The sequence below is a fragment of the Mobula birostris genome, chromosome 24, assembly GCF_030028105.1.
Source record: "Mobula birostris isolate sMobBir1 chromosome 24, sMobBir1.hap1, whole genome shotgun sequence".
NCBI lineage: Eukaryota > Metazoa > Chordata > Chondrichthyes > Myliobatiformes > Myliobatidae > Mobula > Mobula birostris.
The window spans coordinates 27,400,986-27,415,320 of NC_092393.1; the positions used below are offsets into that span (position 1 = coordinate 27,400,986).

General features: G+C 39.0%; 1 protein-coding gene across 2 annotated transcripts in view; it reads right to left on the reverse strand.

The window, feature by feature from the left end:
- Positions 1-14,045, reverse strand: part of tekt3 (tektin 3) — a 30,650-nt gene extending 16,605 nt beyond the window's left edge. Inside the window, exons 1-7 of one of the 2 annotated variants that reach the window (XM_072241978.1) lie at positions 13,959-14,003; positions 9,307-9,349; positions 8,592-9,174; positions 4,742-4,825; positions 4,584-4,654; positions 2,053-2,196; positions 1,149-1,371 (exon numbers count right to left, since the gene is read on the reverse strand). In XM_072241978.1, the coding sequence (XP_072098079.1) occupies positions 1,149-1,371; positions 2,053-2,196; positions 4,584-4,654; positions 4,742-4,825; positions 8,592-9,149 (1,080 nt within the window). In that variant the 5' untranslated portion in view covers positions 9,150-9,174; positions 9,307-9,349; positions 13,959-14,003. Of the gene's footprint in view, positions 1-1,148; positions 1,372-2,052; positions 2,197-4,583; positions 4,655-4,741; positions 4,826-8,591; positions 9,175-9,306; positions 9,350-13,958 lie in introns of both variants that reach the window. The other variant, XM_072241977.1, reaches the window with a different exon arrangement.
- Between the last annotated feature and the right edge of the window lie 290 nt (positions 14,046-14,335).

A 14,335-nucleotide genomic window follows, 5' to 3' on the forward strand; every position in this document is an offset into this window, starting at 1 on the left:
ATATTTTGAGCCCAGCATAGATCCTCGGAGATATTGGCACCCAGGAACACAAACTTTTCACGAAACTCAAATAAAAGCCATCCATTACACTTCAGCTAGTAAATGTCTAAAGACTTTTTGTTTCACAAAAGTAATGATATATTTATATAAGCAAATATTAACCTGTCATAAGGAACGGACCCAAGTGCAAGACACAGACACTGAAGTACTAGGGACAGGACTAGGATACAGGGTGAGGGCAAGGGCATGGACACAAAAACCAGGAACCCGGAACAGGGCTGGACAAGAGAGCTAGGAGCCCAGGCTTGGATTCCGAGCCAGAGACTGGACAAGGACCCAGTACCTGGGTCTTGCCTCTGGCTCGGACCCCAGAACTAGACAAGGACGAGGCTTGGCAGGCAGGCGAGGATGGTGTCTTCAGGCTTGAGGCTAGAGGCTAGAGGCTAGAGACAAGGCTTGGCAGGAGGCTTGAGGCTAGGCAGGCTCCACCTGGGCAGGGCGCGGTTCTCCACCCGACGGAGGCAAGGGACAGGAAGGGACAGAACCAACCGTAGGTAACGGCAATACGGCCTGGGTTACCCAATGGAAGGAAGGGACAGAACCAACCGCAGGTAACGGTAAGATGGCCTGGCTTACCTGATGGAGGCAAGGGACTGGAAGGGAGCTAGGTATGGGGTGGCTCCAGGACAAGACAGCAAGACAAGGCAAGGCTTTAGGCAATGCAAGGCAAGACAGAACTTCAGGCAAGGCGAGAGTTACCAGCAAGACAAGGCAGGGCTTCAGGCCAGGAAACAGAAGGCAGGGGAAGGGATACAAGGAGTAAGGACAAGAACAATCCAGCAGCCACACCCTGGTCTCTGAAGGTATTTATGCAGCCAGCCCCCACCTGCATCAGCTGCCTCAATTACAGCTCAACAAGAACAGAAACAGGGTAGACAGGAAAACCCTCTGATTGGGAGCAAGGGTCGATGGACCGGACCGTGAACGGAACAGAGACTTCACGGACCTGACCATGACATAACCACATAATTGTCCATATACTCTTTAGGACATAATGCAAAAATGCTTTTACAAATCTTAACTTTACTCCATGAAATTGAATAATTACTGACTGTTATCAGAATTATTAACCCAAAGCATCAGTTTACCTTAGCAAGATGTATCTGCAACTTATTTTTGGCATCACTGGTCTCTGAGATGCGGTTTGTCAGTGATACATTTAGAGCATTGAACTGGTTCCACATCTCACTGGCTGTTGAATTTAGGAGATTTTCTATATCATCCCGAACTTTAGCAGAAGAGACCCGTTCACTCTGTGATCGCAAAATGTTATTATCTGTGAATTTGGCCCAAGACTCTGGAACTGAAATTCTGTTTGAAATAAAAACACATTAAAATGACTGCAATTAGATTCTACCTATTGATTTTTATTGGTTACTAGAAACTCACCAATCACTTAGAACACCAATCTTTGTCAGTTCTTTGTATTTTGCTTCCAAAGTTTTTTTCCATCTTACTGTATAATCTTTGCTGTTATCATAGGTGAACAGTTTACTATGGTTGGATTCCTAATATTACATATTTTGAAGAAATTTTAAGATAATTTTTTAAATCTCATTGTTAAATTATTATGATAATGAATTAAGATGCATTAGATTTTGCACTGAGCTGAACATGACTCACTGCTATTATGCAGTAAATCAGATAAAAATATTGATAGAAGCACAGGAACCAAGGAGCTGCTTATCAAATTTCCCCACTCCTTCCCTTCCTTTTCCAGTCAATTTGATTGAATTCTCCTTATTCTTTCACACTGATGTTCTCTTTGAGATATTTGTCCATGGTCAGTTACAAAGAGATGTTATGGTTACAAGAATACAAGTGAATATTCTTTCTGCTAGTCATCATAAAATGTATGCATTTTGGTGCTTAGGTGCCACAAATGTACAGCCATGCAAAAATTCATAGGTAAGTTTATCCAAAAAAGAAAATGGAATTTATTTAGTAAAGAAGGTAACAACTCAGTAACTCAAAATTATTGCTTTATCTTACGTAGCATCTACACGATCCAGCCCTCTGTAGTAACCGATGCCATCAGATGTGTTTCGTAGTTGGTGACACTTTCCATCAATTCTGTAAGCTACATTTTTATCATTGATATCCTGCTCCAGCTCATGCTGGGCATTTCTATTCGATCTGCAAAAATGAGCAACCTTGTTGTTTCAGTAAAAATTGAAATTGGGAAAAATTTTACCAAAGCAAAATACCACCGATGCTGGACTCTGTAATAAAACGGTAAAATTCAGCATGTAATAGTAGCATGTAACATTCAGCAGGTCAAAAATGGCGTTAATGATTCAAGATGATGACATTTTGTCAGTATGATCCACTTAACTCCAATAGATTTCAGTGGAAGTAAGCATCAGGTGCTTTCTATAGTCAGAAATGGATCCACAGCTGCCTTATGCACAATTTTAGCCTACCTCAGTTTACAGTCATAAAAGATGCAAGATTTCCTACTTTTCTATGAAAATTAAAAAAAAACTTGGAAGTATTGGAAATAAAAGCAGAAATTCCAGAAGGACTCAACAGGTGAGATGGAGTTAACCTTCCAAAACAAGTTATATTTGACAATCTGCCTGGACTTGTTGCCTGTGGGCCATGACCATCCGCATTTCTCCGGGAGGGGTGCAAACTGCTAAATCCTTCAGCCCATGCAGTGCAGCCGTGAGGCCAGTGTTCAGTAAACCTCAGGCAGTGTGCTGCTGAGCACCTCTTCTGCCAAAGCTGAAGAATTCTCTAATGATTTATAAAATGTTGCAGATAAACTTGCCACAACTTAAACAAACTGTCAAAAGTTATTTAAAACAACTTTTAACATATGAAGAAATGGTTAGAAATAAAACAAAAGCTCTTCAACTCAAACTCCAGATTTGGACTTCACCCAAACCAGTGGGGACTCTGTTCCCATACCAGATCAGAAGATCAACCTTTTCCCAACAAAAGTAAGCCCCTAGAAATTGTTACTTAATTCATCACCCCTTGAAGGCAGTTACTGGTGTTCATCAGCCCACAGCTAAGTCTTAGTCTTAAGTAGACATGACCAATTGACTTCAAAAGTGCTAGCCATAGTCAACATGTTCAATCTGCTATTACAGCAGAAGATCTGTCAGCAGAACAAAAAAAATGACTGAGCTAAAATGTTTCTGTCTGTATAGATGAGGCCTTACGTACTGAATATTTTCATCAGTCTCTGATTTTGCTTTATGCATGTCCACAAATTTGAATACAATAGCAAACTGCAGACATTGGATAGTGTGTTTTGATGGTGACACTTGGACAAAAATGATAAAATATAATATGACATATCTGCATAAACTAATTTGTATGATAGTACAATAGGCATATTGATTATGACCAATCTCAACTTCAGACAGCTTCTCTAATCTGGCAATTTTTGATTTCATATATCTGGAGTCAGCCAACAGGCACCAGATTACTCTTGATACAGATGGTTGTTGTCTCTGTTACGGGAAAAAAAAACTGTAGCAAAGCTTAATGTTAATCCTTTTATTGCCTCTTAGATACTCTCTCATCTTGTACAATTTCCCCATAAATCAGACTAGATAGACATTAAATTTATCATTCACAGAGGAAAATTCACTTTTACCCAATTGATTTCAAATGATCATAAACCTCAGCCTCTTGGGGAAATCTATAATTTTATTAAAGATTTATAATTTTAATTAGGCCATCAGATCATACTTGTCTGTTATATAATTGTGGTTATCAGGCTGAAAGGATTCTTATGTTGAAATTAGGCTTCCGTGTTTTACAAAAGGGGTTGTGGAAATAGATAAAATATTGAAAAAACAACTGATTGACAATTCCTACTCCCCAACACTCAAAAGAACATTAAAATGACAAGAACTCCATAAGCATCCCACCATCATTTCATCCAAGTGGTAGACTTGTAGAATCATTCACTGAATTAAACCTTACAATTCAGCCTGTATGTATCTACGGTCATTCAATTATTTTATCCGTTCCTTGGACATTATAATGGAACTATTGGAAAACTCAATTTTAGTGACATAGGCTTCTGCACATAAATATCTTCATTGGACCACTGTATTAATATTTGAAAGGAATCATTGATGTAATGTAATCTATATAGAGCTATTTAAATTGTGGGAAGGCAGTTTTCAGTGAGTATTTAAACTCTATAACTTTACTGTAATTTCACAGTGGGCCTCAGAGATCTAATTAGTTATTAGTCCAAGATGATAGGGTAGAACCCTGGAATTTACTTGGTAAAATGGCTTCCCTAATATAATACTACTGCATTCACAACAACATTAAACTTTAGTGTAGATGACTTTGTGTTGGTAAACTTCACTGCCCAATCCTGTTAACCTAAGCATATAAAATATAAAAATGACATGTAGTGCACTCAACTCTATTCAGTATACAGAATTCAGTTTGACACTGGCTCTCTTTTTTCCCTAATGTTGCAGCTCTGAGATCATTCCTGAAAGTTTTTAATCAATAGTTTGGACTGTCATTTAAATTATTATTCTTACGCAAGTTGGGCAATTGCCCTGTCCAAGTGTTTTCTCATTCTTCCTTGACAGGACTTGATACAATCAACTTCCTGCAAAAAAAATGCAAATATTATTCAAGGATCATACCAAAATATATCTGTAACAAATAAAGTTTAGAGTTCTTGAGAGTCACTAACCTTTAGCAATTGCCTCTCTACATCATCGTGAACGAGGTCTATACCCATCCTTTTCTCTCTTTGATATAGGCACTCCTGTGCCACCTGTTACATTAATAATTTACGTATAAATCAAGAACAATGTGTAAAACAAGTGGATCAGAAGCAAGACATTATGTGGCAGTTGATTTTTTATCATGTTGAACCATTACAGATTCCATTTAATTTCATACAGATTATTCAATTTTAACACAACCATTTGAAAAATAATTCAAAAATCAGGAAAACCTGAAGAATGGATTTTTAAAAAATGACCACAAAGAAGTTTCATTATTCTTCTGAAGGCAAGACAGTCACAGAGCTCTGAGGTTGTACAACACAAAAAATGGGTCCTTTGACCACTATGTCTGGCTGAGTGTTCACCCATCTACAGAAACAATTTGCCCATATTAGGCTTGTGCCTTGCACAGTTAAAATGCCTGTCTGAACCTCTCGCTGAAATGTGGTGATTGTATGTGACTTCATCATCTCTTGCGAACCCAAGTCCATATATTAACCATGCTGTGTAAAGAATAATCCTCTCAAGTCCCTTATAAGATTTCTTCCTCTCATTTTAACATATGTCCCCTTGTTTGTAATACCCCTCCCATGGAAAGGGAAGATTATTTTAGCTGAATCCCACAAAGTGCAATTGAATGGAATGGCTTTGCCCTTTCCTCAAAGATGAGATTCTACTTTATCCTGTAGTGAAAGGAAAAGGAAAATCAAATAAACCTGTTCTCTTTACTGTGCTGCAAAATAGGACAGTGGCGTTTCACCTTTCAAGAGGGTGAACTCTCGCAAGCCATGAGGCCCTACATAGTAAGGCTCTGAAAACTTGTGCCAACCAACTGGCTTCAGTGTTCAAGGACATCTTCAATCTCTCACTGCTGCAATCAGTGGTTCCCAACTGCTTCAAAAGGGCGACAATCATACTGGTACCTAAGAAGAGCAGGGTGACCTGCTTCAATGACTATTGCCGAGTAGCATTCATATCTACTGTGATGAAGTGCTTTGAAGGGTTGGTCATGACTAGAATCAAGCCCTGCCTAAGCAAGGACCTGGACCTGCTGCAATTTGCCTGTCACTACAATAAGATGCAATCTCACTGGCTCTCCATTCACCCTTGGATCATCTGAACAACTGTAATACCTACTTCAGGCTGCTGTTTATTGATTATAGCCCAGTGTTCAAAACAATCACACCCTCAGTTCTAATTAACAAGCTCCAAAACCTGGACATCTGTACTCTCCTCCGCAGATGGATTTTTTCTTCTCCGCTTGGAGACCACAGTCTGAGTGGATCAGGAATAACATCTCCTTCTCACTATCAACAGTGGCACACCTCAAAGATGTGTGATTTGCCCTCTGCTCTACTTTCTCTACACCCACAGCTGTGTGAGTAGGCACGGCTCAAATGCCATCTATAAATCTGCCAATGACACAACTATTGTTGCCAAAGCTACAGATGGTGATGAGAAGGCACGCAGGAGCGAGATAAATCAACTGGTTGAATTGTTCAACAGCTTTGCACTCAACATTTGTAAGACCAAGGAATTGGTTGTAGACTTCAGAAACAGAGCGCTCACCAGTCCTTATCAAGAGATTAACAGTGGAAAGTGTGAGTAGTTGCAAATTCCTGGGTGCAACATCTCTGACAATCAATCCTGGGCCCAACTTATTGACACAATTACCAAGAAGACATGACATAGTTTATATTTCATTAGGAGTTTGAGGAGAATTGGTATGTCACCAAAGTCACTCGCAAATTTCTACAGATGTACCATGGAGAGCATTCTGAACGGTTGCATCACCATCTAGTGTGGAGGGGCCTCTGCACAGGATCAGAAAAATCTGCAGGAAGTTGTAAATTCAGCCAACTCTGTCATGGGCATTAGTCGCTCCCCTTCAAGGACACCTTCAAAAGGCAATCCCTCAAAAAGGTGGCATCCATCATTAAGGACCCCCATCACTCAGGACCTGCCCTCTTTTCATTACTACTGTTAAGGAGGAGGTACAGGATCCTGAAGACACACACTCAACATTTCAGGAACAGCTTCTCCTCCTCTGCCATTAGACGTCTGAATGGACAATGGATCCATGAACACTACCTCACTATTTTCTCCTCTCTTTTTGCACGACTTATTTAATTGTTTTTATATATACTTCTTATTGTAATTTATAGTATTTTTTATGCATGCAATGTACTGCTTCTGCAAAACAACTAATTTCATGAGATGTGCCTGTGATATTAAACCTGATTCTGATTAAGTTGGGTTATTGGTTTTCGGGCAAGTATCCTACTTCACAATTGATAAGCCTACAAGAGGTGTAGGTATGAGGGGAATGTGACAAGTCATTGTGTGGTGGTGATCCTGATTTCAAGGTAGACTGACTTCAAGGCAGGGGGTAGGAGGTTGTAACAACTACACCTGAGAGCCTTGCTTGCAATGAAAAAGTTTGAAGGTGGTCAGAGAGACCTAACTAAATGTACAGGATTGATCAAAGGTGAGGAGGTCTTGTCCGACAAGAGTAACTGTGAGGTTTAACGGTGCTTGTGGGTGAGAGCAGATGGTGATGGGGAACGGGAAATATTGTTATGTTGCCCAATGGAGTTGGAGGTAGCTCTTCACTTCTTGCTGGCCTTTAAGCAGTAATGTCAAAACATTCACCTCATGAAGCCAGTCCTTGTCTTTGACTTTTAACTGCCAAGTTTCTGAGGTCTGTGACCCTTGGATACTTGTGGTTAAAGTAGACTGACTGTGAAAATGAATCCAGCTTATTTCTTTCAAGCAGGGTTCTTACTCGACCATTCATACCTCTCTGCTAAAACTGGTTTCCACTCAGGTTCAGCTCCTGTTCAGTTTTTACTTCTGACACAATCCCTACCCAAATAGCTATTAAGCCAATTAAATCAAGTAACTATTTTGTATGAATACTTATGAATTTTAATACGACCAAAAGAAGTGTCATAAATCGGTAACACGAAGCATTAAAGGTGAAATGCTTTGGATTTATCCCAATAACAACCAAGGCTAACCTTCTTCCCAACTGTATCAACAATCTTCAACACATTAGCATCATACTGTGAGAGATTAGACTGTGAGGAAATAATTGGAATGAAATGCACTTCAACTCTACTTTCCACTGATCAATAGACTTCTGTAGCTGAACAGGTAAAAAGCAAGGAAAGTTATACCAGTTATTCTTTAAATAATTAAAATATCCTTAAAGCAATTCTTTTTTGAATGCATGAACATCGACTTCTCTAACTTCCACTAATGCCCCACCTCCCCCTCGTACCCCATCCATTATTTATTTTTATACACACATTCTTTCTCTCACTCTCCTTTTTCTCCCTCTGTCCCTCTGACTATACCCCTTGCCCATCCTCTGGTTCCCCACCCCCACTTGTCTTTCTCCCCTGACCTCCTGTCCCATGATCCTCTCATATCCCCTTTGCCAATCACCTGTCCAGCTCTTGGCTCCATCCCTCCCCCTCCTGTCTTCTCTTATCATTTTGGATCTCCCCCTCCCCCTCCCACTTTCAAATCTCTTACTAGCTCTTCCTTCAGTTAGTCCTGACGAAGGGTCTCAGCCCAAAACATTGACTGTACCTCTTCCTAGAGATGCTGCCTGGCCTGCTGCATTCACCAGCAACTTTGATGTGTGTTGCTTGAATTTCCAGCATCTGCAGAATTCCTGTTGTTTGCCTTTTTTGAATACAGTTATTTTTTAGTCAGTGTATCTGACATTATCTATGCATATATCAGACATTGTATATTACTGAGCATTAAGAGATCAAAAAAATTAACTATCAGGGAGCATTTTACCTGTAGAGGACCTTCTGTTTCTATCAGGGCTCGTTCCAGTCGCTTCTTGGCCTGTATAAGAGCGTTAGTCTCTCCAATTATCTGCTCAGCCTCATGATCTAATTCAGATTTCCAAAACATAATGTCATTGACACGTTCTCCCAAATTTTTGTTGGTTTCAAACTGTGTTTTCTTTGTAACGTTGTCCTTGTTCTGGAGCAGACGAGCAGTGTCAATCCTTAGTCTCTCTGCAATATGTCTGGTGGCCTCTGACTCCTTGTAATTGAACTGATTGAATTCATGCCAATCCTGGGGAGTGTACCTGGTAATTAGTGCTGTTCTGTTTGATGGTAAATGTGCACTTTTGGCTTCAACAGGTCCAGGGTCATTCACAGAAATAGAGCCTAGATTAGGAGCAATGCTCGCTACCTTATAGTAAGTACTAGGCCTCCAAGGCATCATTAAGCTGTGTTTATACCCATTAAAAGGATAGTGCCCCTTGTAACTTGATGCCATTGTTGAAATTGCTGGCAGAAAGTTAGCAGTAGCTGGCCTAGGACGAGTGTAAGTAGCGGTCATGCTGGTTCTAAAAGTTCAATGAAGCCTGTTCCAATGAAGTACACAAATTATTATTTTTTAAAACACATTTTAAAATTTTTTTTCAGGACAGCACTGTATAACATGTGTATACATTATACAGGAAATGACTTGCCCTGTGTTTCCAGTAGAGAATTACCTTGAAAGGGTAAAAGAAACTTCATTGCAGCGAAGTTCATTTCCTTCAAATACAAGAACAGATTTTTTAAAATATATATTTTCACTGGATTATTACATTTTATTTAGATTCATGAATTTGTTGTTATTCTTACCATTCCTAACCATCTACTCCCCTTTAAATTAAATGTTACTTGTTGAAGTAGCATTAATACCATCTGTAAGGTATTTAACATTTCAGCAATATTATAAATACATTGTTTGATTAAGCATTCTTTGCTGTTTATATAATTTTTCACGGTGATATGTAAAAATACATGATTGGTGCATGTCATTATGCCACCATATCATATATGCACGCTTCACTTATGTAAAGAACGAAGTAGACCCATTATTTCTGGTTCTGCATGTTTTTCTTTTGTTTGGTTTTATGTTTTGGCATTATAAAACATAACATACCTCGAGAGTCCTAGTGCAGGTTTCCCTAAAGTTTAACTTGAAGGTGGAGTCAGTATCAAGGAAGACAAATGCAATGGAGGCATTCATTTTGAGAGGACTAGAATATAAAAGCAAAGGCTTAATGCTGAGGCTTTATAGGCACTGGTTCAACCACACTGCAGTACTGTGAGCAGTTTCGGGCCACGTAACTAGGGAAGGATGTGCTGACATTGGAGAAGGGCCAGAGGTTTACGCGAGAAAGATCATGAGGAATGAAACAGTTCGTGCATGAGGAGTGTTTGATGGCTCTAGGCCTATAGTTGAATTGAGAAGAATTGAGATATCAAATCTCATTCTTTTCCTGCTGATACTGATAACCATACATCTCTGTTGAATACCTATCTGAGGACATTTGATATTTACAAGAATTTCACCTCAAAAACTGAGAACTAAAGAGGCCAGCAAGGTATTTGCTGAACTGCAGCAGAAAATATAGTGTGCAAATGTCAGCTGTACCTCTTCCTATAGATGCTGCCTGGCCTGCTGCGTTCACCACTATTATGTGTGTTGCTTGAAATTCCAGCATCTGCAGATTTCCTCGTGTTTGCGTGCGCAAGACTATTTTGTGAAGCAGTTAATTTTAACTAGTATTATAATTAGCTGCCATTATATTACTGCACCGTTAGATATCAAAGTTACTGGCTGACAGAGGAGGAGGAGGAGGGAAGTGAGAGACTCTAAGGATCTTTTAATAATAAAATACTGTTTATTGTTGTAAATCAATGAATTTAAAATTTTAATTCCCTCTAAGCAGCTTTTAATGTCAGAGAACTTACATGGTTTAAATTAAGTCATTTGCTGCTGATTTACAATTGGTTGATGGTATTAATGCTACTCCTAGCAAGATAATATCTAACTTTAAGTGTAAAAGATTATTGGGAATGGTTATAGAAATGGTGAAACCAACTGTGAATTCAAATAACAACCCAAGGAACCAAAGTTGTGAATAATAACCTAAATAAAATGTTATAATCCAAATAAAGCATTTTAAAAGTTCAGAATTATGTACCTTCCATCTAGCAATATCTGAGGTATTATTTCAATTGCATTTACAGAAGGTACTGGATAAATCATTAAGAGGGAAAATCAACTATGTTATCCCCAGCAATCTTTACTTATGTGTTACCGATTAGACTAGTTAATGAGAATGGTGACTTTGGATTGATCTCAGTGCTCTTCCCTCTGGAGGGTCATGTAACTGCTGTTCATGGATTAATCATCAAGTAGAGAACAAGTATAGTCTTTCTCTATTTGTTCTCTAGGCAGAAGAAGTTTGGATCACTATTTTACAAATTCAGTTTTCATAGATAGGCAATGTCAAGTATTGAGTTACTGTTGGTATCGAGTTACTGTTGTTAGAATGCAGGCACAGATGAAATGGCTGCATGGTCTCCAAACAGTAAATGTTTTGGCAAGTAATGCATTTAAAAATTTGGCCCTGCCATCTCTTGATTTCATATGTGATATCCAATCGCGAAATTCATGTGGAGAGTGAAACAGTTAACCTTTCCAAAAGATAAGAATAAAGATGAAGCAACTTTTATCAGTTCAGATGGAAATCACCATGAGACATTTGCTCTGCTTCTCTGTATGCAGATCCTACCTGACTTGCTAAGTACTTCTTTCATTTTCAGTAATTGTATTAAATTCCTATTATCTGTAGCATTTTGCTGCAGATTGTGAATTTTTTAAATATAAAAGCAGGCATGGGCCTGTATTCAGTGGGATTGTATGCCAGTACTTATATTCTGAATACTTACACAATTTAAAGTAAGTACTTTGGTATTGATTTAGACCATAAGACACAGGAGTATAGTAAGGCCATTTGGCCCATCGAGTCTGCTTTGCCATTCGTTCATAGCTGATTTATTTTCTCCGTTAACTCTATTCTCCTCCCTTCTCCCTGTAATAATTAAGGCCCTTATCAATCTCCACTTTACATATGGCCAACAACTTATCTCCTCAGCCATCTGTGGTAATGAGTTCCCCAGGTTCACTACACTCTGGCTGAAGAAATCCCTTCTCGTCTCCGTTCTAAATGGATGAGAGTGTGCCTCAAGTACTCGACTAGACTCTCCCACTATCAGGAGTTTGAAGAGATTTGGTTTGTCACCTAAAACGCTTGAAAACTTCTATAGATGTACCATGGTAGCATTCTGACAGGCCTCATCACTGTCTGGTTTGGGGGGGGGGGGGGGTGTGGCAGGGGCGTTACTGCACAGGACTGAAAGAAGCTACAGAAATTTGTAAAATTAACCAGCTCCATCTTGGGTACTAGTCTCCGTAATATCCAAAACATTTTCAAGGAGCGGTGCCTCAGAAAGTTGACTTCCATTATTAAAGACTCTCCTCAGCCAGGCCATGCCTTCTTTTCACTGTTACCATCAGGTAGGAGGTACAGAAGCCTGAGGGCACACACTCAGCGATTCAGGAACAGCTTCTTCCCCTCTGCCATAACATTACCAAATTGGCAATGAATCCATGACACTACTCACCTTTTAAAATATATATTATTTCTGTTTTTGCACTATTTTAAACCTATTCAATGTTCCTATATATACTTACTGCAATTGACTTGTTTATTTTTTTTCTTTCTATATTATCATGTATTGCATTGTACTGCTACTACGTTAACTAATTTCACGACACATGCCAGTGATAATAAACCTGATTCTGATTCTTATCCCAGAACCATCTTTTTGTGACAGGGTACATATTCACCTGCAACTCATTGGTATGATTTTCTAATTTGTAAGAATTGTACTTGAGGTTGGAAATTCTTTATATTCCTCGAAATAAATGTGTCCTATTTAAAATAAAATAGCTGTGTTAATCTGCTCTGTAGCTGAAAGTACTCTCGGGATAGAGGACTATTGACAGTTAAACTTCCTCAGAAAAAAAGACTAAAGAAGTGAAGAAAATTAGGCTTTGAATTTTAAGTTAATATAGTATACTCTCTCTAAAGTGAGTGGACTCATTGATACATATAACTATAAGCATTAAGGTCTTGTCTCAAGTTTAAGACTCTAGAACAGGTATATTCAATGTCATCACAAGGATATTTGAAGATCAACATCCAAGACTTGGCATCCTGCTTTCCTATATGCTTTGAGACCAGGACTGCCTACAGAAGGCACTACAAAGCAATGGGAATATACTACTGACACTGTCTGCAACATTTCTAACATCTTGGGCTTGGCACATCACTGCATGTTCAACACCAAATTCCTGAAACAAACACTATTCCAAAATGTCTTGGGAGGAGATTATCAGGTGAACCAAGAGAAAGATTCAAGGATATGTTCAGAGGTTGCTTGAAAAAGTGCAATACCCCTATTTGGCCTGAGATTATTCAAAGGAGAAGAGGCATTGAAAATGGTATTGAGAACCTCCTAGCCTTGCATCAGGGGCACAACTCAAGGGGGGGGGGTCATGTAAATAATGGAAGGAATAGATCAGATCTCCTCACAATTTACCAGTCCCGTCATTCATCTCCTGCCCCCATCTGTGGAAAAGTCTCTGGTTCCTATAATAGCCTAATCTGTCATTTCAGAACCCTCAAAGTTGGAATGAATGAAAGCAAGTTATTCTGCATCCCATGGGACTGCCTGAGAAGTCTCTTCCTGACTGTTGCACATTCTTAACTTTAGTTCGTTCACATTTCTGCTGTGTCTTATTAATTGATGAAAATAACTGAGCAGTTTAATAGTTTTCATTCTACTATGCACCCCCGAAAAAAACAAAGAAATACTCTTCAAAGAATCGTTCACAAACTCTTAAAATGTTCCAGGTTAAAATGTACATCTACGATTTTAAAAATTAAATTGCACATAAAAAACTACTTTCTACTCATTATGAAAAGTTACGCTGTTATTCATCGTAACTAACTGGCCCTATTGAAAATTCCATTACATTATACCACCTTTTAACACAGAAAATTATCATGATTATCTACTTTTAAAAGTATCTACTTTTAAAAACCTGTTTAATTTTCATGCATTTTCTGAACGTCAATTACTCAATTCTTCAAAAGATTGTGGATTTACCTTATGTACCAGCCCTTTTAAAACAAAATATTTTAATACATTACAGAAATGCAAATTATCGATGAATTAGTTTCTAATTCTTTTCTTAGCAAGACACACTACAATTCAAAATATTAAGTGTTTTACCGACCAGATAATAGGATTTTTTTTCTCTGGTATGACAATGCCGTCTTCACTCTGTTAAAAGTGCAGCTTTGCTGAACAGCAATACTGTAGCTGCAAACCCGCAGCCGGAGTTGGATAGGTTGATTGATTGACACTAGTGTCTGCGACCTGGCGACAGAATCTCGGGTTGGGTGCGCGTCAATTCGCTCTAATTAGCAAATGAGCGTGCGGCAGGGGCGGGACTTAGTCTTCGGGTCAATCTGCGCTGTGTGTACGGAAACCCTGGAGCACCGTTGCTATGGACGCCGTGAGTTGGCAACGACCTCCCCGGGAGGACAGAGACTGCAGATAGAATGGGCCATGAGGATAAAAGGAGACTTGCTGCCAGGTAAACAAGTCTAC